At 51.4% G+C, this 25,925-nt stretch overlaps 1 protein-coding gene across 1 annotated transcript in view; it reads left to right on the top strand.

Moving 5' to 3' along the window:
- Positions 1-9,475: 9,475 nt before the first annotated feature.
- Positions 9,476-25,925, top strand: part of LGR6 (leucine rich repeat containing G protein-coupled receptor 6) — a 155,904-nt gene continuing 139,454 nt past the window's right edge. The window contains exon 1 of the mRNA XM_086630321.1: positions 9,476-9,840. Coding sequence (XP_086486447.1) covers positions 9,476-9,840 — 365 coding nt within the window. The remainder of the gene's footprint in view (positions 9,841-25,925) is intronic.

Below are 25,925 nucleotides of genomic sequence, written 5' to 3'. Positions count from 1 at the left end.
CACCACTGCTCTCCAATTCTGCGGGGCCCTGTCCGGAGCCAGGAGCTGGGGTGGGAGCACTGTGGGGCTCCTGGCACAGAGTGAGCTCTGCAGCAAGAGGGGACCCACCCCAGTACTGCCACTAATGCATCCTGCGTGGTGTTAGCAGTGACATGGGGTCTCCTGAGCAGATGGGTAGTGCTGTCCTGCCATGCACTGCTGCAGCCCCTCGGTGCAGACGTGGCGAGGGGCTGGGTGGGGTGATCCCCTGCTTTGGACATCTCCTGGGATTCCTGGTGCCTGGAAGGTTTGTTAACCCCACTGCAGTACACAGCACCAGCTGTGGGGGCCCTGCGGTGCCCTTGCCCCTCAGTACAGAAGGGGCAGCCCTGGGCTTGCTCCTGGACAGCCCTGGCATTCGCAGGCTGCTGAGGTCTGACACTAGTGCTGGGCACTGTGGTCTCTGTGTGACCGTGGGTGCAAGGCGTGCTGAGATCTCAGACACTGCTGTGGGCAGAGCATGGTGGGAGCTGGCTTGTCTCGGCTGGTGCATCAGTTTTATCTACAAACAATAAACAGCCCTAGGAAAGAGTTTGTTCATAGGGGTAGGTTGCTTTTGTGGGGTCTCAGCCATGCTGAGCCCTTCCCCTGCTGCAGCACAGCAGCCGTTCCCGAAAGAGCAGCTGTGTTCCTAGCCACAGGCAGCGGATGAGGTGCCCTTGGCCAGTCCAGATACTGCAGCCCAATGCACGCTGCAGCTTCTGCTCACTCTCATCTGCTCCTGTTACTGAGGCAACACTTCTGCAGCGAGCCTCCAACCCACACACAGCTTTACGAGGAAGAGACATATTTTCTAATGAAGCCTGGGCTTGAAGTTATGAACCTCCTGGCTCCCAAGTGCCAAGGACCAGGGCAAAGCCAGTGCTGGCAAGCAGCTGTCAGCCCTGTGGCTCACTGCAGAGCACTGACTGCTGCTCCATGAACTGGGTTGTCTGTGCAGCCACGTATAGGGGCGCCACTGCTCTGCAAGCAGAGATGGTTATGCAGAAGCTGAAATCGCAAGTAGTGACCTTGTTGGTTAAGCTCCAAATACATGTCAGAAGGAAGAGTTAAAAAAAAAAAAAAAAAGCAGATGATTTCACAAGGATATTCCTGAGGTAGAAAAAAACTATACCTGGAAACCTGTCTGGAAACCTGTTTACCCTCCTTCGCCTGTCCAGGCAACATGGGGTTATGTACAGTCTCAAAGCAGCACTCCTGTCCCAGTCTGGGCCCACACTCCTACCCATGATACCATACCCTGTTGGAGCTGCCTTGAGAAGGCACAACAGCTATGACGAGGACTGCAAGGAGCAGACAGCCCCAGGTGGGGCACTGAGTTGGCCATGCATCCCACTGCCCCTGTGTTTCCACAACAGTTTCTCCCTCTTCCAAAACAAGGATCTTGCTGTCTGTACCCCTGAGTGGGACACCTAAGCGTGGGCAACCATCAGCCATCCCCAGGACTGGGATGATGCTTCAGTTGCAACTGAATTTGATGCCCAGCACCTTTTCCCCCGATAACGTTTTTCTCTTTGACGGTTGCTGCACCCACCTGACTCCTGTCCCCACCAACTAACAGTGCAGTGCAGCTGCCAGCCATGTGTTGGTGTCACTCACCAGCATGATGTGACAGGTCACTCACTGCTCAGCCTGCACAAGTGACCATTGCAGTGGCTTGCAGCGTTTCTGCTTCTGGTTGGATGCCAACATGCCGAGAGATCTCCAGGAGGATGTGTGAAGACTTTCAACATGAAAAAGGCCTGCAAAACTCAGTGGATGTTCTTATATGCACAAAAGGATCTGTGATGTTGTTTTGAGAGGAGCACTTGCTCATATGATCACAGTAAGCCTGGTGGCTTTATGACTTTCGTGTAACCAATAACTCCTAAACTATGCTTGTGCTGCAGGATAAGTGCCACAGCAAGGAAATGCTTGCTCCCAGTGAGGCCTCAGCCCAATCAGCAGGGTTGTTGGGGTCAAGATGTTTGCTGCTCATGAGGTGCATGCAGTTTGTAGCAGCAGCCACCTGCCATGTTCTTCTGGGGCACCACGTGAGAACACACCAGTGCATGCTGGAGGCCTGACATAAAGCAAGCAAGCTGCAAAATCAAATCTGGTTCAACGAATGATGTGCCCATTGTCTGTCCAGAGTTTTGGGTTGATAAACTGGTGAAGTTTAGACCTGCCCAGCAGCACAGAATATCGCCAGTGATGGGGGTTTTATCCCAAGAGTCCCCAAGAAGGAGCGGTCTCAAAGACCATGTGTCCTGCTGCCACATGCACATAGGACCATCCTTCTTAGACCTCCATCAGAAACAACCCTAGAGTCCAACTTTCACCCTCCAACTCCAGACAGTCTTAAAAATAATTCCTGTGCTACAAGACAGTAGCCTTTCTGCTGGGACCTGCAAGTCCACTCTAACAAACCCCTACGAAGGACAGTGAAAGCACTGATACTTCCACACTGGCAGGCCAATCCCATCCACTTGTCAGAGTCGTCTCCTCACTACCTTAGCCTCAGCACGGCTGACCTCCAAAGCACACAATAGCAGAAGTCCCTGAGCAGGAACGAGAGAAGGAGCTGCTGATGTAGGAAAAGGACTGGTGCTCAGTCCCTCAAACAGGGGAGAGAAGAGCCAGACCTGGATCCAACTCCAGCATCTCCCTGCTGGTGCTGCTGGTGCTGTTGGACACAGCCTGTGGCTCTCATTTGCTATGCATGGCCCAGAAACCCCAGATACTGAGCACGGTTACGTCTCAAAGGTGTGTGTAAATGTAGTCTTTAGCCTGATGCGCAGTAGGCTGTTGTTCAAAGTGTGCAGTCTCCACTGAACACTAACAAGCATTTGCACCTGTATGTCCCAATATGGTTTATGATGTGTAAAACACCTGATACCCTTAGTCGCGGAGGATTTCAAGAACATCTGTGGAGTACCCTGACCCAAGAAGAGGGGCCAATCCCAGTTACAGTGAAGATATGAAAGAGGAGACAATGCCATGAGGTAGCAGGAGCCTTGTGAGGGGCACAGAAGCAGGATTACCAGGGCTTTTGCTCTCTAGAGCCTGGCAGCCAGTGTGTGGGGCTTGTACTGCTAGCTCCCTGCCCTGGGCGGGTGGTCATTACCCCTTTGGCTGTGCATCACCCCACAGTAGCCTGGGGTTCTGCAGAGACACAGCTAACCTTGCTCTGCCAAGCACAGCTACCAGGATCTCCCAACAGCCTGACCAGGACTGCATCCTCAGAAAGGGACAGCTGTCAATGACAAGGAGGGGCAGGAACTCCCCATCCTCTTTTCTATTTTTCTGCAATCAGAGCTCCCCTGTGGTTTTCAGAGTCATTATGCTTGGGACTTCTTGCTCAAAGCCATATTCCTTATGGAGAGGGTCTGGGTCTGGCCCTACAGTTTGTGGCACAGGAGAGAGGACTTAGAACAGGACAGCATTCCCAAGGACTGTTCATGGACTCTTGCCTTTCTTGGAGAAGAGTGGGACAACATCCACATGAAGCAACTTGGCCATACCACAGTTCACCCTTAGCTGATGGCAGTGATTGAGCAAGATGGGAGGTGAGTTCTGCTGGCACCTGCCCCACAGCGCCTCTCAGTTCAGCATAGCATCACCCATCCTCCTTGACAGATGGGCCGCTGCACCAGGATCTTTCTAAAGCCCTTTGGGAAAGTGCTCGTGAGTCTCCTGTGTGTCCATGCGCAGAGATGGCAGTCCCAGCCATGGGGCACAGCCACACACAACCAGGCAGGGCTGATGCATGGACCTGGGCTTAGTGGCACAGAGCTGCAAGGGGTGCCAGCTCCGAGTCGTAAGGAAGCAAGTGAATGCCGCAGTGGCGGAGGCACGTTGCTGTCTGCAGACCTTCCAGAAGTCCAGAAGCAACTGATCCCACAGCCCTCACATCTGGCTAGCACACCACCAGAGTGTTTCCAGCAGAGCCAGCTGTCAAAGTGAACCTGCAGACATCTGCAGCTAAAGCACAGCTGCCCTGGCGAGTATGAAGGAACCTTCTCATCAATGGGACAGGCACAGGACAAGGATTTGTCGTGCAAACTGGCTGGCAGGTTTCACCCAGTGAGTCCGGTATGGCTGCATCTGTGGTGTAGCCCGCTGCTCCGCATTTCATGTCCTGTCTAACAGGGGACCGACTTGGTGATGATGATGAATTTACAACCTCCCACCCACTGCTGCAGTGGAGTCTGGAGCCACAGATGCTTACAGAGGGTGTCGTGGGAGCTGCGGTTTGGATGAAGAATTTTCCAGCCCTGCGGCTTAGAGCCATGAAACCCAGAGAGGGAGAGAGACAACGAAACAGTAAACCAAAACAAGCCTCCAGCTCAGGCCACCCGGTGAGTTCTGGACCGTGCCATGTTGTTCTTCATATTTAGCCTGCTCCAATCTGGCAGCATCCAGCCACCACTGTCCTCCATCAGCCTCTGTGCAGGTCTTCTACCTAGCTCTGCACCTCTGTCCCTCTTCTTTGCAGGGCATGGAGACACCAGGCTGCCCCATGTCTTCTTGCAAGCAGCAACTCCCAGAGCACGGCGTTAAAGTGCATCTGAGGCTTGTGCTGCTCTGTGCCCTGGGCATCAGGGAGGAACCTTCCTTCTCTATGTGACTTCACTTACATCAGCCCTACCTGCTCTTAGGGAGCATGGATACTTCCAGCCCCTGTCCTTTCCCTGCCCCAGTCGGGCAGCTGGAGCAGCATATTGGGCCCTGGGGCTTTCTGCTTGTTTGCAAGTGTTTGCATTTACATATTGGAAAGTCTCTGGGAGCCCTTGCTGGGCCTGGACTCACCCATGACCCGACTGTGATATTTCAGCCTTTAGATGGCCCCGATGGGAGCAGGGGCACTGGGAACATTTCTCTGGCCTTTTCCCCTGTGCCCAGCCTTGAATGGCTCCCCAGAGTATGCCCCAGGCTTACAGACACATGCAAAGCACCAGACTCTTGGCTCCCGTTGCATTCAGCCCATCCCTGCTGCTTTGAGCCGCATCCTGCACTTGCCAGAACCTGGAGGACCAGCTTCAGGAGGAGAAGTAAGGAGGGCTTATCTTATAAGGAGGGCTTATCTAAGATAAGGAGGGCTTATCTTATAGAGAGATCATGTCCCAGGAGTGACTGTCCCCTCCACAGAGGTGTCACAGATGAGGTAGATGAGTGCATGCCCTGGTACACACAGGCCAGTCCTGGTGATACCTACTTTTCTCTGGTGTCCCTGTGCTTTGTGAGTCTGCCTGGGGCTCTCTGCATCTCCTCCTTCCCCTGCAAGCCGTTCTGGGGGGACTGCCTCTCTGTTGTCCTCTCCAGTGTGCGGCACAGTGGAGTCTCAGCTCCTGCTGTGACCTTAGCAATGAAAAACAGCCAGCGTCCTCCTGGTCTGCAGTACTGACTGATTGTCCTCGGAGATCAACTGCCAAACTTAGATTCTGCTGGGGTGATCCTGAACCCTCTAAAATCTGGAAGGGAATAAAAAGAGGGCACAAACTGTTGCCCTGTGGGAGCAGGGCAGAAGACACACTATTGGATTCACTCCAGGGCCCCCAGGTCTGGCATGTGCTGAGGAGAGAAATAAACAGCCTCCAGCCCTCTGGCTCAGCTAGCACAACCTGTCTTCCAGCTTGGGAAGGTCCCAGGCTGGATGTCCAGGACACTGGCAGCACCTTGGGAGGAGCAACAACGCAGCACTTCCCATCACCTCCCCACGCTCTGCAGGAAGAGCATTGCTAAGTGACAAGGTCAAAGTCCAGCAAGTTGCCCTGTCCAGGCCCACAGAGTCATTTTGGCTCTGCGGGAAGGGACATCAGTGCCTGTTGTAAAGACTTAGCTGCAACCCTGCCCTGGCTACGTCTCCGCAACAACTTTGTTAGCCTTTAGGCTCCAACAGCTCTAAAAAGCCTTGCCAGCCACAGTCCACAGCCCAAAGTTTGTTTGGCATTTTGTTTCTGGTCCACAGAGAGGATCTCGCCAGAGTCGGTACCCAGAGTCCCAGCTCTCCTCAGGTCCAAGGCTGAGATCCAGAGCCAAGACCACCTCGAGCATGTTGTGCTGGCATGGATAATGCAGCCCTTTCCCACCATCCCTGCCTCTTTTCTGCCCCTGATGAGCAGAGGCAATAACTGTGCTTGCAGTAGCTCACACGAGCTGGACCTTGTTCCCCCCTTGGGCTGTGCTCTACATTTTCCCAAGTTTTTTTCTCCTGCTTTTAAGAAAGCTATAGGAAGACCTGTTAGCCATGCAGTGTGGAGACAGAAGGAGAAATATCACCTGCCACCCAGAGGTACCACATGCTGAGGTGTCACTCTGAGCCACAACCCCCTGGTGTTTGATCCCAGAGTCTCAGCTCCATCCTTTGAAAGCAGGTCTCTGTGAACAGGGGACGCAGCGGAGTGTGTGGAGGAGCGAGACTGGTGCAGCCACAGCGGGTGAGCTGCTCAGGTGAGCAGGCAGTGCTGCTTGGCTTGCTGTGGAGCTGTGCTCCTCTCATCTGCCCAGCTGCAGCCCACTGCTGGAGGACAACACACAGACAGGTGTGAGCCTTGCAGAAAAACATCCCCTGGTGTTAATAGGAATGAGCTGGATCTTTAATAATTGCCTTTTGTTGGACTACTCGCAGCAAACTGCAATTTCAGTGAGAGCTGGATGAAAAGTGATGCTTCCACCCCAGAGGGACTTGTTCAGAAATTCCAGGTTTACCATGGAAACATCAAAGCTCTTTGGTCCAAACAACTTGATGTCCAGATGCTTAGTTTTGCCAGGAGCCGGGCGACACACTGGAATAAGTGAACGCTTTGAATAGTAACGTCATGAAATGAGACATGGAAATGAAACACCATAGCTGAGCTGGAATAAAAATCAAACAGAAAAGTCAAAGCAAAGCGAGACATACAGAGCAAAGCCCTCCAACTTCAGGCTGTGTTGCTCCAAAAACAGTGTGAAAAATGCCATTGTAGTCAATGCCTTCCTGAGGAAATGGTTCTATTTCAGCAGAATGTCAGCTTTCAATAGGAATCTCTTCAGTGTGATTTTTTTAAGAGCTCTATTAATAGTGTGCTCAGCCAGAGCCCTGGCTCCCCAAGCAGAATTCACTGAGTGAGAAATTGTCAGGAGCTCACAATGCAGTTGGTGTCTGGCTGCTGAGGTTGGAGAGAGAGGGATGGGGAAATGGTAGATAAAAGCTGCTGTTGCAGCCAGGAGCAGAGTAATAGGCCTGACACTTTCTCCAGACTGACACCAAATTCCTGGCTGCTGTTGGAGCAAATCCAACCGTTTCAGGCCCTGCTAAAGCCCCACGTCATAGCTAGGGGGAAAGCTTGTCAAGGAACCCAAGGAGGAACTCTCTCTCTGAGGAGGGCTTCCTGTCTCCCCACCAAGCAGTGTTTTACATTTGGAGCTGTCAAAACACATTGCAAACTTTTAATAAATGACATCTCCAGAATTGCTTATGATGGAAGGGGCTGAATTCCAATTAAATCAGTGCCTGCTCCCAGACCAAAATCTTTGCTCCTCTGCACTTGATGACAAAGTTTCCACTGGTTTCAGCAGTGACAGGGTTTCAGTCCTGAAACTGCAGGATCTGAATGGGCTTTGCAAAAGAAATAGTTTCAGATCCTGCATCACCCAGGCCAGGAGCTCTCAGACAGAGTCTGTGCATCAGCCCCGAACCCTGAGCTCAGTCTTGAGCAGTTTTTCTTCAGAGGAAACACCCGCTCTGACTCAAAAGCCTCAAGGCACCCAAGCCCTGGGTTAGATGGAGCTTTTTGAGTCTCCCACTTTGCAGGCTCACCTTCCTGACTCCACATAGTTCTCCTACCTCTTTTATCCTGAGATAATGGGAGTATCAATTAGGAAACTCTTTTGCCGGAAGGAAAACCACATTCAGAGGAAGCAAAGCTGTGAAAACCATCATCTCCCAGTCTGTGCATCAGCCATGCGGCATCTTACCATGGCATGGACAGCCAGAGGGGTGACTTCATGGGTGCACTTTGCAGCCACCCAAACCTGGGCCCTTCTTTTTCTGCCCCATTCACTTCCTCCAGCCATGGCTGGAGGGGAGGCAGAGGAGGAATACACTGGCTCTGAGGGGAGTTCAGATTCACCTAAAGCCCAGTGGTCAGCCATCTGTCTTCAGTGTGAGAGACCCGCGTTCAGCTGCTGGCTTTATTACAAACAAGATGCCTGGCCCTGTAGAGAGAGATGCAACATGGTTCAAGCTGTGGGACCAGACTGAACCTCTATCACTGTGCCCACTGCCACAGGAGGACAGCAATCACCCCAGCCAGGGGCACGATGGTGACCCTGAGCAGCTAGTGGCTAGAATCAGGAGGGAGGAGCAGAGAGGCCACACAGAGCTGGCCTTTGCAGACTTCTCCCATTGCAGATCCAGTGCCCTTTTCTAAACAGGTGCTTCTGCTGCCCCAGCACTCAGTAGCTCCTCAACAGCCAAGCCTCAAGAAATCCTGTTCTGATGCACATCCCACATGTTTCAGGACACCCTGAGGCTCTGGACTGGGCTGGCACAAGCAGTACCTCCCTGCTAAGCCTGACCTGCTCCCTTCTGCATGATGGAGCTCCAGATGACATGGCTTCAAGCCCCTACTCAACAGACTATTCCTCTACTTTGACCTCTGACCACTTTACTCAAGGTTAGAAAGAGCTCTTGGAGCAAACCAACCACCCGTTCCCAGCATCAGTGCTGTGCAGCTCCTGCAAAGGCAGCTCACACATGTGCCTGACCTTGATCTGAGCAAAACTATAGCAAGTAGCGCAGCTGCAAGAGCAACAAGTCTCGCTGTCCTGGAGAGCTCTCTGGAGATGTCCTCCACTGAGCTCAGCACCATGACGCTGCTGCTTCAGCCTCTGCCCCTCCCACCCAGTCCCTGCCCCAGGCATGGGGATAGCAACGGGGCTGCTCGTGAGTGAGGGCCGGACCACAGGATGGGCAGACCTACATCCCAGGGAATGGTCGCTCCTAGCAAACAGCTCGTTGTGAGCTCCTCACTCCCTTCTCTTCAGCTGCACCCTGACTTTCCAGTTGCAGCTGGGTTTAGCAGTCAGCACAGACACACAGAGTCCTTTATCTGGGGTTATATTTCAGCGTCCCAAAGTCTGGAGCCCTTGAAGTGCTGGTTGGTACTCCTGCCGCCCTATTTATGCTCCTCTGCCCTGCCAGAGCCAGCTTTGCCTTCCCCTGCCCTGCTATCTCACAAAAACATTGTTGCAAAACAAGCACAGGTCCCAGAGCTATGAACAGGTCTTTATTTGTTGAGGTTTCTTTCTTCTTCTTCCCCCCCACCCCACGCCTTTCTTCCCTTTGAATGAAATTCCTGCCAGCTCTAAGAGAGAGAGAGAGAGGGAAAGAGTAGAAAGTTTAACTCCTCCCATTGGAGTGTCTCACGCCCCTGCCCAGCCCTTGAAACCCAATAACCAAGATCATTCAACAATGCCTTCCATTCCCTGGCTGCATCCTTACCACACTCCGACCTGCGGGAGATACCCTGTCCGCTGCATGCGAGGCAGTGGGGTCACTCCCCTCCATTCAGCTCAGCCTTGGGTTTGGGGCAAGCTGGCAGCTCCTCGCACCGTCCCTGCGGCTGCAGCCAGGGCGAGGATGGACAAGCTCTTCTTCTGGGGTGTTCTTCTGGCCTCCTCTGCCCGCTTCCAGGCGATGCCTGCAGAGCAAGGTGCTGCGCCCTTGTGCCCACCCCAGTGCCACTGTGAAGAGGACGGCGTCATGCTCTCAGTGGATTGCTCTGAGCTGGGGCTTTCGGAGGTCCCTCCCAACCTGAGCCCTCTAACAGCTTACCTGTAAGTACAGCCCTTGCTTTTTCTTTTGCAGCGCTTTCTCTGGACTCCTTCGCCAGCTGAAGCTTTCCTCCAGCTTGGAAGTTTGTGCCACATTTTTCTGAAATTAAATTTCCTCTAGAAATTAGAAACAAAAGAAAACAACAACAAAAAGGGCAGCTATTACTTCAGGACCTGCCAGGCTAAGCCAGCTCCCCCTCCTCCCTGCACCCCTCTGCAAACGCTGTTTATATTGTGATGTTATGCATGCTTTGCTTCTTGATTACAGTGGATCAGAGGAGCTGATTTGCTGGGTAGATTCTGATTGTCTGAGACATAATGTAGCATTTATACTGAGCAATTAGTGCAAACTGCTCTGAGATCCTTCTGTCAAACATTTCAATAGCTGTGATAGCTCATGGCTTTTGGGGGTTTGGATTGAGCTAGCCACTAGCAGTGTCCAAGTTACCTCTTTAAAATGAATATTAAAGTCTTACAAGGAGTGTGGGGGCTTTGGTAGGGTGTTGGGTTTTTTTTTGTTGTTTTAGAGTGTTTTTTTTCTGTATTTAAAAATTTTTAATTTTCTGAATGTTTCTCATCATTTCTGATAACTCAAAGGGTTAAACTGCTACAGGGACCAGTGAGTTCGTTTTTTAGCCCCAGAGGCGTTTCAGTGGTGCCATCTGACTAGTGAGGACTGAGGTTGTCCCCAAAGTGAGCAGGAGGCTCTCTGGAAGAATCTCAGGGTTTGACCATGAGAGGAAACACTTCCCTCAGGGAGACAAGTTGGCCCTGGGGAAGATGCTTGGTCTGTTTATTGAAAGAAAGGGTGATAGCCTCAGCTGTGTGGTAGGTAGACTGGTAAGGACTCTGGCTTTCCCAGCTGGGGATGCAGCTATGGAGCTGTCAAGGGAAGCCGTGTGTACCGCAATCAGTTGAGGACAACTGATAGCTCCCAAGCAGTGTGTGGGATGTTTGTTTTGTGCTCATTGTGCTGAGAGGGGGCTTGTGGCTGGGGGTGACATATGGACCGTGTTGCTAGTTTTCTGGTGTTCTGGATTGTCATGAGCTGCAGTTACTCAACTATTAAAGCTGAGCACCCTAATTTGCTCAGAAAGGGCTTTGCAAAGCCAGGTTGAAGCTGCCACAACTGGATAAGAGATCATCCTGCTTGCCCTGAGGAGCTGATTGCTTTACGTCTTGTGCCAACCATCGCATGGTCAGAGCTGTATTGGATCAGCTGAGAAAGAAATGTGGCAGGAGAGGATGATTTTTGCTGCAGAGGGTGGAAGATGAGATAACTATGTAATGCAAGCTGTATTTCCCTGGGAGAGGGAACCACAGAGCACTTCTTGTGAGCTGGGTCCTGTATAGAGCTATTCCCACCCTGCACACACACTGGGGCTAAGTCTGGAGCCAGCTGCCTGTGAGTGAAAAGTCACTACAGCTCTTGAGCATGTCCTGATGGAGGTGGTTAAAAACATGTGGGCTGTAAGGGTGGGAGGCTGCAGAGCTTTGCAGCACTGACGCTACTGCAAGGGCAAGCGGCAGCACTGTGAGGCACCCACTCCACCTTTGCAGTCATCGGCAAGACAGGGTCCCCGTGGCCCCAGCTCTGCAGAGAACGTGCTGTCCGTCAGCTCTGCAGAGTTGTCCCCTGGACTGTGAGCCGCAGAGAGTTCCGCTGCACGAACCAAGGGGCACCGTGATGGTAAATGGCTCTCACTGCCGCTTTTACCCTGACCAGGCAAGAGACGGGATACAGAGGCCTGGGCGGCGGATGCCCTGTGCACGGACCCCCGCGGGTGGGTGCCCTGTGCACGGACCCCCGCGGGTGGGTGCCCTGTGCACGGACCCCCGCGGGTGGGTGCTTAGAGATGCTCCTGGCCTGGGAAGGCAGGTGGCTGCGGCTGCTCCTGCTCCTGGCCGCACTCGGCTGGGATCCGTCTCCGGCCCGCGCCGCCGCACCGCCGCGCTGGGAGCGCGCCCCTGGCCGGGGCCCCGCGCTCCCCCGCGGGCCGCGGCACCGCCCGGCCCCGTTCGCACGGGGGCGCCCGCGGCAGCCGTTTGCCGGAGGCGCCGCGGCGCTGCCGCCGCCCCGGCCCGTCACCGCGCAGGGCCGGCCGGCTGGAGGGGCTCTCCGGGAGCAAAATCCGGGCGTTCGAGGCAGGGAGGTGTTGGAGGGTCCAGAGTTTTCCTTCTCCCCTTAGGGCTGGACCTATTTAGGGGAAAACAGCGCATTTGCTACCGACCCGTTCAACACTGCTGTGAATTAACAAATAACAGATGTAGGAAGGCAAGATGAACTGGGAATTATTGGAGGGGGACCGGAGAGCTCTGTTTATGTCACTACCTTCTTAGGCTACCTTCAGTAAGTCACATGAGGTTAGTTTCTCAGTTATAAGGTGTGCAGTGAGGGCTGATTTTTCAAAGCAGATCAGCATAAATTTTGTAGAAAGTACAAATATTTGAGAGAGATCTAAGCTCTTCATGTAAATTCGGGCTTTAAATATGTAAAGAAATGTCTAGATTTTTTTTTGAGATCTGCAAGTGCTGAAGAGTGAGCCTTGTAATGGCAATGAGGAGCATGGAGCTGAAGGGCAGGTGCTCCCAAAACTCTCCAGCTCCTTTGCTCCATGCCCCATCTTCTAAGCAAATTACTGGTACTCCTTTCTGTAAAGATCAGGACTCTCTCAGGTGCAAAATAAAGGATCCTTGTAATAACCTCTGATTAGATACTGCCTCACCACTAATGAGCTTGCATTCATGCCCCATCCTGACACCACTGTGCCTCCACCGTATCTATCTCTCTCCAAGAATGCTGTCCTTGCTCACTCCTGCACCTCCCTGAACTTGAGCCTGATCCAGGGATCCTCCAGGTGGAATCACCCATCCAAAACCAAGCTTTTCCAGTGGAGGCATCATTGGGGAGCTTGCAGTTGTGGTCAGGGAGAGAAGCAAGTAAACTCTTCCCAGAGACATCTCTCCAATAGGCATTTAGACACACTGGTGTCTTGTTGGTAGCCCTGGAGGGAGTCCAGGCAGCTGACTCAGGTGGGGATTGTCCATTTTAGCTGACAGGTCCCTGCTGCCTGCATTGCTCCTGCAGGCAGCCTGAACTCAATCAGGGCTCATGTTGGTCCTAACAGCCCATTTATCTGGAACAGCACAGACCATCCTGCCTGGCTCATCACACAGGGGCTGGCAAAGAGCTTCTTAGTGTGTGACATATTTTGGGGGGTGAACTGTGTCTTAGCCTGGCCTTAGAATTCAGTCATGAAACACTAAAGATCAGATCCTGTTCAGCTATGTTCAGAGACCCTAGGGCCTATATCAGCCCAAAAGAGTTGAGCTATTCAGAGAGCAGAATTAAACTTTAGCTGATGTGCCAATAAGTCCTGACAGCGGTGCGTCAAATACCACGTCTCTGTCTTCCACAGCCAGAGCCATATGTAGAAGCGCTGCTTTTGAGGGCTGGAGACAAAGATGGGCTGGAGCTGATGGGGGCTTTCTGGAGAGGACAGCAGCAAGCTGAGAGTGCATAAGGAAATTGTATTTTAAAATTTGAGTGGAGAATGGATTGAAGCAGCCCTGAGGAAAAGGGCTTGGGAATGCTGGTGGATGAGAAGCTCAACATGAGCCGGCAATGTGCGCTGACAGCCCAGAAAGCCAACCGTATCCTGGGCTGTATCAAAAGAAGTGTGGCCAGCAGGTCGAGGGAAGTGATTCTGCCCCTCTACTCAGCTCTCGTGAGACCCCACCTGAAATACTGCGTTCAGCTCTGGAGTCCCCAACACAAGAAGGACATGGAGCTGCTGGAGCGGGTCCAGAGGAGGGACACGAAGATGATCAGAGGGCTGGAGCACCTCTGCTATGAAGACAGGCTGAGAGAGTTGGGGCTGTTCAGCCTGGAGAAGAGAAGGCTCCAGGGTGATCTTATTGCAGCTTTCCAGTACCTAAAGGGGGCCTACAGGAAAGCTGGAGAGGGACTTTTTACAATGGCGTGTAGTGATAGGACAAGGGGCAATAGATTTAAATTGAAAGAGGGCAGATTTAGATTAGATATAAGGAAGAAATTTTTCACTCAGAGGGTGGTGAGGCACTGGAACAGGTTGCCCAGAGAAGTTGTAGATGCCCCATCCCTGGAAGTGTTCAAGGCAGGTTGGATGAGGCTTTGGGCAACCTGTTGTAGTGGAGGGTTTCCCTGCCCATGGCAGAGGGGTTGGAACTAGATAATCTTTGAGGTCCCTTCCAACCCTAACCATTCTATGATTCTAGGAAACTGGAGCTGCTGCAAAGGGGAAGGCTCCCGGGCAGCAGAGAGGAGACTGCACAAAGGGGCATGGAGGATGCCAGGGAAATGGGAAGAGCTGCTTGGTAATCAGAGTATTAGCCAAGCTTCGATCTCCCACACCACTGAAAGCCCTTGGTGTGACTTGGTTGAGCAACCTCATCTCAGATTCCCTGGGCTATGGAAGTGCCATATTGCATGGTCTGAGGGGGTGCAGTCCCTGGCTGTCCCCATGCCCATCACCCACTGCCTAAGCATTGGGAACAGGACTATTATTTATTGGGTGCAGGTGCTCAGCACAGAATGGTCCCACTGCCCTGGGATTGCATCCTGACCCCTATCAACCCCCCTGTGTTTGGCTACAAGCCCCTGGCAATGGGAACTGGGGGCAATGCTGGGAGGTGAAGGGATACTCTCAATCTGGTGAGGCTGCTCCTATGTCACAAAAAAAAAAAAAAGACACCATGTTGCTGGTGCCTGCCAGGTCCCTCCTAGGGACACTCTGACCCATCCAATCATAGCTGGCAGGAAATACAGGGCTCAAAGAAATGGAGTCCTGGTACTCAGCAGAGGACACCTCAGTAGTACCCACAGGTGGAAAGATGACAGCAGTGACATCATGGTCATGCATTCAGGTCAGCTGGCCAGACAGCACACACACCCCCTGACCAACCTGTACATGTACAGGTAGGAAATGACACATCTTGCAGTGCCTTATCGCCAGCCTGGACTAAGAGACACAGGGAGAAACTGGAAGGATTTCCCATAATCATAAAATATCTTAGGCAGGAAGGCACCTTTGGAGGTCTCTGATCCATACTCCTGTGCAAAACAGGTCCAGCTTGTGAGGTTTGTCAGGATCTTGTCCAGTAGGATTTTTAGTATCTCTAAGATTCCCTCACCCTTTTCCCATTTTTTACCATCCTCATGGGAAATGTTTTTCTTAATATCCAGTTGCAATTTCCCATGTTCCAGCTTCTGCCCGTTACTTCTCATTCTTCCCCTGTGCAGCTCCCTCTGAGAAGAGTTTGGCTCTGTCTTCTCTACACCCTCCCAATTGGTAATTAAAGACAGCAATAACATTCCTCCATTGCGACGGCTGAATGCACGGACTCCGTAGATGTGATAGCAGAGTGACCCTTATTATTATTTTACAGGCAGCTTTTATAGATTATTACTCCAGCCACAATGTGCCCACGCGCCCCTCACCCAGCTGTGATTGGTTACAAACAATAGTGCACGCACCTATTTTAACTTTACTATTGGCTATGCCTAAAAAGGAGCTATTTTCCACCTGCTAAACTAAACATCATTTTCTCACACACTCTATATCAAATTCCCATACTCCCCATGTCAGCTTCTCACACTCCCTGCACCAGCTGTTCACACTCCGTTTTCTCTTTTACCCTCTTTATCGGTGTTTTCCAGCTTCCTCAATAACACAGGCTTAAATCATGAAGGCCGGGCCCCAACGGTAACCGTGTGTATGATTCCACACTCCATTTCACCTTCTTTTGTGAAGAGTGGTCAAACCAACTCATATTAGTATAGCATGGGATGCGAGTGGAGCAGGGAGTATTGCAATGAGGGGAGGAAAGCATGCACGGTAATGGGGATACTGCAGTGGAAGTGATAAGGATGAAGGACACAAAGCTGTAGAGTACCAGACACCAGTAGCACCATGGCTCCAAGTTCAGCTGGATGAACCATCCCCCCCTTCCCCAGGGTCTCAGGTCCCCGTAGCACCATGGAGGGGTCAGGCTCTACCTCTGCTCTGTGCCCCAACCCCAGAAGCACTGGTGACCACTGTGGCCTTGTCCCTGGCCCCATGCACACCTTGCAGTGAAGGCAGGCAGTCACTGCCCAGCTCACTACATGCAATACTGCTGCTCTGTCCTGGAAAGCCAGCAAAGGCTCAGGACACAAGACAGCTGATGAGGTTGTCAGGCTGTTGCTGTCACAGCAGGATTTGGGCGAAGAAAGAGCAGCACAGAGTCTGGCTGCTCCTGGGTATCACCAGGCATCTCAGGAGACTGCCCAGACAGAAAGCTTCTTGTTCCCCACACTGTTTCCATTGAGGAAAATGGGATCAGGAGCTCTCAGGGCTGTTCTCACCTTGCAGAGATATTTTGAGCCACTACCTGGAATTTAGCATTCCACCGGGAGTGTAGGGCCAGGGCACCACATCACCCATGCTGTCCTCTGAGCTGCCCTCTGGGATCAGGTGCAGCATAGATCCCTGACAGGGATCCGCAGGAGGCAGGAATGCTCTGACATGAAACCAGGCAGACTCTTCCCTGGTCACACAACGCTGCATCCAGTGCAGAGAAAGAGTGGGTTAAGATGCTTCTTTCTTGATATTTGCATTTTCTAAGCACCCACAAAACTCTGGGCAGGTGAGGCAGCAGAGTTCGAAGGCCGACTACAGAGCCGCAGCTGACGCCTGGAGCACAACAAGCAGAAACATTGAAGGCAGCCCAAAACCCTCTCTACTTGTCTGTCCCAGACTCTACTCTCTGCATCCCCCACCTTGGGAAAAATGAGGACAGACCCCACCACAGCCCCCCTGAAGATGGGAAGCACCCCAAGAGCTGACAGAGGAGTCCAGTAGTGGGACAAGACTAGTAGCTGATCCGTAGGAGCCTGGGCAGGCATTGCAGCTGCGTGGGGGGGTGTTGGGGCTGAAGGGGTGACTGGGCTTGCAGGGGGCTGACAAGGAGATGGGATGTCCTGCGGGGATGACAGGGACCTCTGTTTGCCTTTGGGTATTAGGTGACAGTCACATACCCTGGGGAGACAGAGGGAGCAACCGAATAATGCAGAGAGCACCAAATCTCAATGCAAAGTGTAAATTAAGTCCTTCCTGGCCTGGCCATCCAGCCAATTTCTACCTAGTGAAGAGTACACCTGTCCAAGCCACGAGCAGCCATTTTCTTCAGGGGAATGCTGTCGGAAATGGTGTCAAAGGCATCACTAAAGTCCATGTAGACAGCATCCATGCTTTTTCCCTTATCCACTAAGCGGGTCACCTTGTCATGTCTCAAGCCATGATAGAGCACAGGATTTCCAAAGCCACCCCTGCGTCCTGGTGGCCAGACTGATGCACTTAGCGCTGTCTCTCTGCTTGATCTTTTTCCCTACTGGAAGACTAATGGGACATGCCACTCCTGCCCTACATGGCCAGAAGTCCACAGCCTTGCCCTTGGAAATGCCCAGCACACCTGGGAGAACTGCAGCCATAGCAAGAGCAAGAAGAAACATCTATGAGCACGGGGTCTCAGATGTGAGAGGTAAGGCTGATGAGAAGCATGAGAAGAGCTGGGCTCTGACATACACTCTGAAGTGGGTTCAGGGGTTTATGTTTGCCATTTCACAGCTTTGAGGCTTTTTTTTTTTCATTGCTAAAGTATCAAGGATAATAAGAGTTTCCCACCTTCAGGGATTTGGTTTCCTCCAAAGGGTCCCTACAAAGACCATCTGCAGAGCCTGCTGACTCCGTACAGGCATTCCACAAGGACACAGGTGTGTTCTGCATCCTTATTGCATCCTTGCCAGCAGGATTTAAGGGGGCTTTAAGGTCAGGCTGCCTGGATTCAACTCAAATTACCCTGCACCCCAGTTACTACCTCAGGGTCTCCTGTGGCTGACAGTGGCTTTTTGCTGGCATGTTGCAATGAAGATCCCACTGGGCAGCATCTCCTAGCACTAAAGAACACCGACACTTTGGGATACCTAAGTAGGCTGGGCTAACCCAAGACCTGCCCAAGTCACAGGTACCAGGGAGAGCTGCTGGTAGCGAGCCTGGCACTGACTCTGGCTGATTTTTCTCTTCTGGAGAAGGCAGATGAAAGCTAACCAGAAGCAGTGTAATTCCTGCCCCTGTGATCCCCAGCCTGTAATGAGGAGAAAACCAAACTGAGCAGATTTGGAATCAGGCACAGCTTGAGACCAGCTTGTGAGAGAAACTGAAAAGCAACCTGGAAAAGCCACAGCTACTGGGCATATGCTTCCAAACAGCCTTTTGTATCCCCCAGTCATCGTGTGACCCTTATCACAGCCAGCAGCTGAAATTGCCTGGTCCCCTGGCCCACGCAGTGCTCAGAGAACTTCTGGTTAGCAGTCAGAGAGTAGAGGATCTTCATCCCTTTGTTACTGTCATGAGCTTGGTGCTACAGATGCTGCATGGTAAGCCTGGGCTCAAGGCATAGGGCAAAGCAGCGGGAACATGCTGAAACCCCCAGTAAGCACAAAAAGTATTGTTGAGAGAGCCAGTGTCTGGGGGATATTGGTGGTGCTCAGAGAAAAGCCAGAATTGCAGGACCATTAATAGCGAGGTCAGTTGTAGGCTGCCAGAAGAGCGCATTTGGTGGGATGATTTTCCAAGCAGTGCTTAATTTCATTGAAAAAGAAAAGCTTAATGAAAATGAACTGGTGCTTGTGAGACTGAGAATGGGAGAAATGTAGTAACAAGTTAAATCAAGAAAGGTTATTTAAATGTTTTCACTTCATGGTGATTTTTTTGAAAAAACTTTCCATTTACCTATTTTCACATGCTGATGTTATGTTTACCCATAGGCAATTTAATATTCACAATGCAGGACTCCAAAACTATCAAAGCAAATCATCTTGATGTTTCTAAAACACAATATATTGATTTTTTTGTGTTCTGTTCTAAATATTGACATGTTGACTCTTTGTTCTGGGTTCAGGAGAAAGGAAACGTTGAAGTCTTTGAATTTCCAATGAGATGACTCTTTCAGGGTCATGGCAGTTCTTCTTACCTCATCATCTTCCATCCCACTTCTCTACCATAAGCTCTGATCCCTTTTACCACTTCATATCGTGAGCTAAAACTGCTTTGAGTCCAGCAGTGTTTTGCTTTGCTTGGCTTCTGTCCCAGTGTGGATGCTGTTGAGATTTATGGGACACTGTGCTCTCTGGAGAGCGGCTGGTCCACAAGCAAGGATTGCAGACCCCAAATTCTTCTAGCTATAACAGGCAGTGCTGGGGATGACAGGGTAGAGGGCAGTGGATGTAGTACCACAGGTCATGGCTGGGTCCTTCCCAAGATTTGAGCTCAGATGGAAAGAGGCATCCTTTGCAGGGCTGTTCAGAAGTGGCAGCAGGGTGTCTGTGGCACCGGATGTGAGCAGATGTCTGCTTGTTGGTGGGGCACTGTCAGGGCGGGGCTGCAGGAGGTGAGACGCAGGATCTGATCAGCCGGGTCCTGAGGGAACTGGCTGATGAAGTGGCTAAACCACTATCCATCATATTTCAGAAGTCATGGCAGTCTGGTGAAGTTCCCAATGACTGAAAAAGAGGAAACATAGTCCCCATTTTTAAAAAGGGAAAAAAAGAAGACCCAGGGAACTACAGGCCAGTCAGTCTCACCTCTGTGCCCAGCAAGATCATGGAGCAGATCCTCCTCGCGACTATGCTAAGACACGTAGAAAATAAGGAGGTGATTGGTGACAGCCAACATGGCTTCACTAAGGGCAAATCCTGCCTGACTAATCTGGTGGCCTTCTATGATGAGATTACAGCATTGATGGATAGGGGAAGAGCAACTGACATCGTCTACCTGGACTTATCCAAAGCATTTGATACTGTCCCACACGACATCCTTGTCTCTAAACTGGAAAGACATAGTTTTGATGGATGGACCACTCAGTGGATAAGGAATTGGCTGGATGGTCACACTCAAAGAGTTGTGGTCAACGGTTCAATGTCCACGTGGAGGCCTGTGACGAGTGGTGTTCCTCAGGGGTCAGTACTGGGACCAGTGCTATTTAACATCTTTGTTGGAGACATGGACAGTGGGATTGAGTGCACCCTCAGCAAGTTTGCAGATGACACCAAGTTGTGTGGTGTTGTGGACACGCTGGAGGGAAGGGATGCCATCCAGAGGGACCTTGACAGGCTGGAGAGGAGGGCCTGTGAGAACCTCATGAAGTTCAACAAGGCCAAGTGCAAGGTCCTGCACGTGGGTAGGGCAATCCCAAGCACAAGTACAGGCTGGGCAGAGAATGGATTGAAGCAGCCCTGAGGAAAAGGACTTGGGAATGCTGGTGGATGATAAGATCAACATGAGCCAGCAATGTGCGCTGGCAGCCCAGAAAGCCAACCGTGTCCTGGGCTGTATCAAAAGAAGCGTGGCCAGCAGGTCGAGGGAAGTGATTCTGCCCCTCTGCTCTGCTCTCGTGAGACCCCACCTGGAATACTGTGTTCAGCTCTGGAGTCCCCAACACAAGAAGGACATGGAGCTACTGGAGCGGGTCCAGAGGATGGACACGAAGATGATCCTGCTGTAGCACCTCTGCTATGAAGACAGGCTGAGAGAGTTGGGGCTGTTCAGCCTGGAGAAGAGAAGGCTCCAGGGTGATCTTATTGCAGCTTTCCAGTACTTAAAGGGGGCCTACAGGAAAGCTGGAGAGGGACTTTTTACAATGGCGTGTAGTGATAGGACAAGGGGCAATGGATTCACACTGAAAGAGGGGAGATTTAGATTAGATATAAGGAAGAAATTTTTCACTCAGAGGGTGGTGAGGCACTGGAACAGGTTGCCCAGAGAAGTTGTAGATGCCCCATCCCTGGAAGTGTTCAAGGCCAGGTTGGATGAGGCTTTGGGCAACTTGGTGTAGTGGAGGATTTCTCTGCCCATGGCAGGGGGGTTGGAACTAGATGATCTTTGAGGTCCCTTCCAACCCTAACCATTCTATGATTCTATGATTCTATGATCCACCCAATCCCAAAGCCAGCAGCTGGTACCCAGGTCTCTCTGTGGGAGAGGGAGCAGCCAGACCTTTAGTGCACTTGCTTCACAGTTGGCAGCGAGCGCTGTGTTCCCTGGCAAGCAGGGAGCAGGTGTGCGGACCGGAGCGCAGTGGGGAAGGCAGCACAGCGGAGTGGTTAGAGCGAATGTGCGCGGGGTTGGGCCGTGCTCCGGGGTGGACAGCCGCATGTGACTGCCAGTAAGCCTCCTGCCTCCTTCACTCTGCAAACTGCAACCAGGGCAGGCTGGTTGGGACTGGGGTGACCAGTCTCTCCTGCTCACACTTAGAGGGATGCCCCACTCCTGGTCCCTTGAAGCAGGCATGGCTGGGCAGCAGCAGGCATGCCGTGCTGGCACGTTTCCCTCAAGCTGTGCAGGGAGGCCGGGTGGGAGGGAGCTGGTGCTCAACCTGCACATGCTCTGGACTTCAGCCACATCAGACTGGTCCTCACTCACATTTGATCCTGCTGTGCCTCTCCACCAAGCCTGAGAGTGCTGGCCCCAGAGCTGGGCTTTCTGCAGCATGGTGCGCTTCCATTGCAAACACCTTCCTCCATCCTCCCCCCTCTCCTCCCTGCCTAACCCCCCAGGCTAAGTAATATGCCACAGCCTCCCCTCTCTCTCTCCCTTCCTTGAAGAATAAGCTCATAAATCTGCCGAGGGCAATGAAAACACTGAGCTCATGGCCCTTAGATCTGTGCGGGAGGAGCTCTAGCTGGCAATTAAAGGAGTTTAGGGTTTTCTTTGAAAAGCTCTTTGATTCTGGCGGAGGCTCTGGTGCCAAAAGACAGCAATGGAACTGCAAATGCCTCTCCCCCCCTGCACCTGCCTGGGTCAGGGAGCAGCAGGAGGGAGTAGGAGGAAGAGGGGAAAGGAAAGCGCGACACTTCCCAGCTCATTGCAGTGGGGGCTGAGAGACCCTCATCACCCCCTCTCGGGGGAGCACCCTCTGCCAACAGCAGGGTGGTGAGTGCTGCTGTCCTTGAGCCCAGAAACTTCAGCCGGGATGACAAAATGCCTCCACTGCTATGGAACAAGCTTCTCCCCCAGGTCCGTCTTTGGAGAAGCTGGGCTGGGTCTCAGTGAGATAGCTGCCCACAGCACAAACAGTCGCTCCTCCTCTTGGCTGCTCTGAGACGGCTCAGAAGGCATCTGCCATGGGCCAGGCTCCTTGGGGATCTTGAAACAGGAGCATCAGCCAGCTTCATGCACTACAGAGAAATAGCCCTGAGTGGGGAAAGGGACACAAAGGGCAGCTCAATGCTGAGCTCCCTGTAGACAGCACAGGGTCCTGCCTGGGTACCAGGGAGCCAGGAGAGGCTACAGGGAGCCAGAGAGAAGCTGGGGCCAGTGAGCCAAGGACTGGACAGGAATCATCACAGCAGTGCTCTGAAAAGCAGCAGGAAGGGGTAGGAGAGGATTGTCGAGGCCGGGAGGGGTCTGAGGTCTTGGAAAAGGACTTGAGTTTGGCAGGAGCTGAAGAGAGATCAGAAACAGCCTTCATGAGGAAGAGCACAAACACAAGCATGTAGTGTTGCAGCCAAATCAAAACAGAGCCAGACTCTAGCCCGAGTGGAGGCAGCAGCTGTGCCAGTGGTGGGGAGCAAGAGGAGAACACGGTGGTGCCTCCAGTCTTGCAGGGATGCATCAAGGATCCAGGAAGGGGTTATTCAAAACCTTTCCCAGCTCCACCAGCATAGGCTTTGCTGACAGTGATGAAGATGGGCAGCTCTCCAGCATCCTCCCCTCCATGGGATGACAGAGGAGTCTCCCGAGGTATCAACAGCTCTCTGTCTCCATCTGACTTTTTTGCAGTTCTTCCTGTAGCTGTTTAAACCTCTTTGAAGGATTTGGAAATGAAAATCAGCCCCCGTGGGAGTGGAACGAGTCAGACACACCTGTAAGGGTAGGACCTGCTCAGGGAACCTGCTGTCTTTTGTAAGCAGCCACAGGTCCCACTACAAAGAGACCCTGGAGAGACAGGATAGTTTCCAGCACTGAACATCCCCATGGAGTACCAATTAGTAACATTCCCCTTTGTTCAAAGGGAAGGTGAAGCCCAAGCACTGCATTATCCTGCCAGGGCTATGCGTGCTGCAGGGGGAACTGCAGGGGTGGAAGGGGAGCGGAAACATGGTCTCTGCAAGGGGTGGGAGAGCAGGGAGGTGCACACATGGCAGCAGGGAGGGCTGTTGGGAGGATGCCCCACACACATGTTCAGAGATTTTGTAACATGACACTGAGCCCTGCAGACCACCAACCCCTGGGACAGTCCCTCTGCCCAGTGCTACCTCCCAGCGCAGACGTTTGCCTTGTGCACGGAGCAATGAGTTGAGCCAAGGCCGTGGTGACTGTGTGCAATGAGAAGATGTGGCCAAGCACCATGGAGGGATCCAAGGGAACTACAGGATCTGAAGGCACAAGTCACTTCCCAAGGAGGTTATCTTGCATAAGGATGACTCCAGGTGTAATTGCGTCTTGCACCTTCAAGAGTCTTACCGATTCTTTACTTAACATTAGTAAAGCTAATTTTCATCTTGTCATGCATGAAACCATCAGGAAAGGCATTTGCACTTTTAGACAGAAATTCATAGTCTATCTTTCCCTGAGAACATGAGAAGAAACTCTGGTTGCAGGGGAAAATCTCTGCAATTTTTCTTTACCCCTCTTTCTACAGCTGCTCCTAGCAGCAGCCACTGCACAGTTGATCCCCACTGACTCCCCAGTACCTAAGAGCTGAGAAAGGCAATAGCTGTGTGAGCATTTCATTGGCTTCCCAGGCAGCACTCTGAGTCAGTCTGACTACAGGCATGACAACAGTGTGTCTGCTGCTGGTCAGTCAGCACTTCCCAAGGGAAGAATTAGGTGCAGAGTCATGCAACTGCACTGTAAGGCTTTCTTCTCCCTGTACATAGGGGCATGGAGTTGTCAGACGTTGTCCCAAGCTGTTGTCCCAGATATAGTCCCAAGGCTCTGTCCCAAGACTGAGAGGTTATCTGCCTGAGCAGCATGTGGCCCAGGTATCAAAGAACAGAGACAGACATTTAGGGTCGAGTGAGTTGTATTTGCAGAACCAAAGGTGTCACAACCAAGACAGGACCTTGAATACAGGTGCAGATAAGACTTTTGTTGTTGCACTAGTTTCCTCTGACAATGACTTCCACAGATTAATGAGGTGCCTGTTGCACAGAGCAGTTTTACGCGTGCTCTGGCAACAGCATGCGGCACTTTACTCAGCACAGCCTTACTATATGTGCTGTCTTTAACTTCTCTTCAGCTCAGGGCCAAAACAGCAGGTTCTTGTGCTGCAGGCTGTGTTTGCAGCTGCAGTCCTGCACAGGGAAGTGCCTGTCGGTTAAGGTATTGTTGTGCTTTCATGTGGTATAAGACAGTGCAAGATTTATTAGTGACAAAAGCGTGAATGCTGGAAGCCTTGATTTATGAAAAAAGAGGGAGAGGGAACATGTTGCAGCCCCTGCTGGTTAGCGTGGTGTGTCTGAGATGAGCATGCACATGCTGTGAAAACTGCCCTGCTCCTCCATGAGGTGCTCTGGCTCACCTAGTAATACCTTTTCCAGGGGATGACTTTCCGATAACTGATCTTGCAGATGCTTTGTGGAAAGGGCTTCTCCTAGGTGGAGGGACACAAAGATACAGACTTTTAGGAACAGACAGGTGCCCCATGAGCTTTGGCTCCCTTGTGTGGTGAAAGAGGACTGGAGTGCAGCATGAGAAACCTGGATGGTTTTCTAGTTCTGTTACGGTCTTATGATTTACCCCAAACAAGTCCTTTCCTCTTCTGTGCCTCGGTCTCTCTATCTTTAAAGCACTAATAATAAACTCTAATGCACTTTGAGATCAACTGATTAAAGCAGTGCTATAGTTGGAGACCCTCAGCACTTTTCAGCCATGTGTCTGGACCTTTTGAACTCAAATATCTTTTAAAAGTCTACTAAAAAGTTCTTGAGCTTTGCATTTGTTCAGCCACAACATGAAGAAATGCAATACTAAACTCTCAGCTTTGTACCCTGCCTTTCATATCCTCTGACCTCATCACTCCTTGCTTTACGGATGCAGCCACAAGTCTGTGCAGCTACTGAAACACTCCTCTGGAGCCGCATCCAGCAGCTGTTTAAAAGCTCGTGGGCAACACTGGCAAACTCTGCAGAGGAAGTGAACCAAGCTGGTAAACTGCAGCTTGGCCAGAGCTTCTGTAAACCCTAATTCTTTAATCTAATCTGTTTTCTATAGGAAGTTACCTTGCTTTTAGCATACTTTTTCCTGAATGTATGCGGGTAAATAGCAGCTATTTCAGCTCTGTGGCTGTACCAAAAAAAGGAGAGGAAAGATTGGCTTGGGTTAAACAAATAGATTTTTTCTTCAGGTTTCCCATGCAATTAAAACTAAAGCAAAAAAACCCCAAATTATGTTTGGCTCTGGATATCCCTGAAACATTTTGCTTTGACCCAAAAAGGAATACTTTGTTTCATTTTTGAGTTACTTGAAAATCTTCAAACCCTTTAAAAAAAAAAAAAAAGAAAAGAAAGAAAAAAAAAGAAAAAAAAAAAAAAAAAAGAGCTTACAATGACATGTTCTACGATCTGCCCCCATGTCTTTTATCAGCAGAGCATAATTCTTCTGTGAATTTACTTTTGACCAAAACCCTGTGGGTTCTGCCTGAAAGTCAGCTGGCTGAGCCAGTGCTGACACTTGTTTTTCCTTTCAACACTGTTTCTATCTTTTCACCTCCCACTGTACCAACACATGGGTCTCATGGGAGCATCATCCTCATCCCATGGCTGCACTGACTTTCCAGAGAGACTAGAGAGTGGCTGGGAGAAGGGAAGAAAGAATCCACAAAGGCTCCAGAGAGTTCCTCTGGCTCTTCTGACTAGCTCTGGCTACTGCCAAGGCATCTTCAAAACACCTTTGAAACATCTCCAGTATGTTGGGTACTGTGACTGGGCTGGAGGGGAAATCCACATTCCCTTTGAAATCTGTATACTTGAGCAGGCTTAGAATTATAGGGCTGTAATATACAGGAAT

Source organism: Tauraco erythrolophus (assembly GCF_009769465.1).
Source record: "Tauraco erythrolophus isolate bTauEry1 chromosome 27 unlocalized genomic scaffold, bTauEry1.pri scaffold_49_arrow_ctg1, whole genome shotgun sequence".
In the NCBI taxonomy this organism is placed as follows: domain Eukaryota; kingdom Metazoa; phylum Chordata; class Aves; order Musophagiformes; family Musophagidae; genus Tauraco; species Tauraco erythrolophus.
This window is presented reverse-complemented; position numbering and strand designations above follow the sequence as displayed.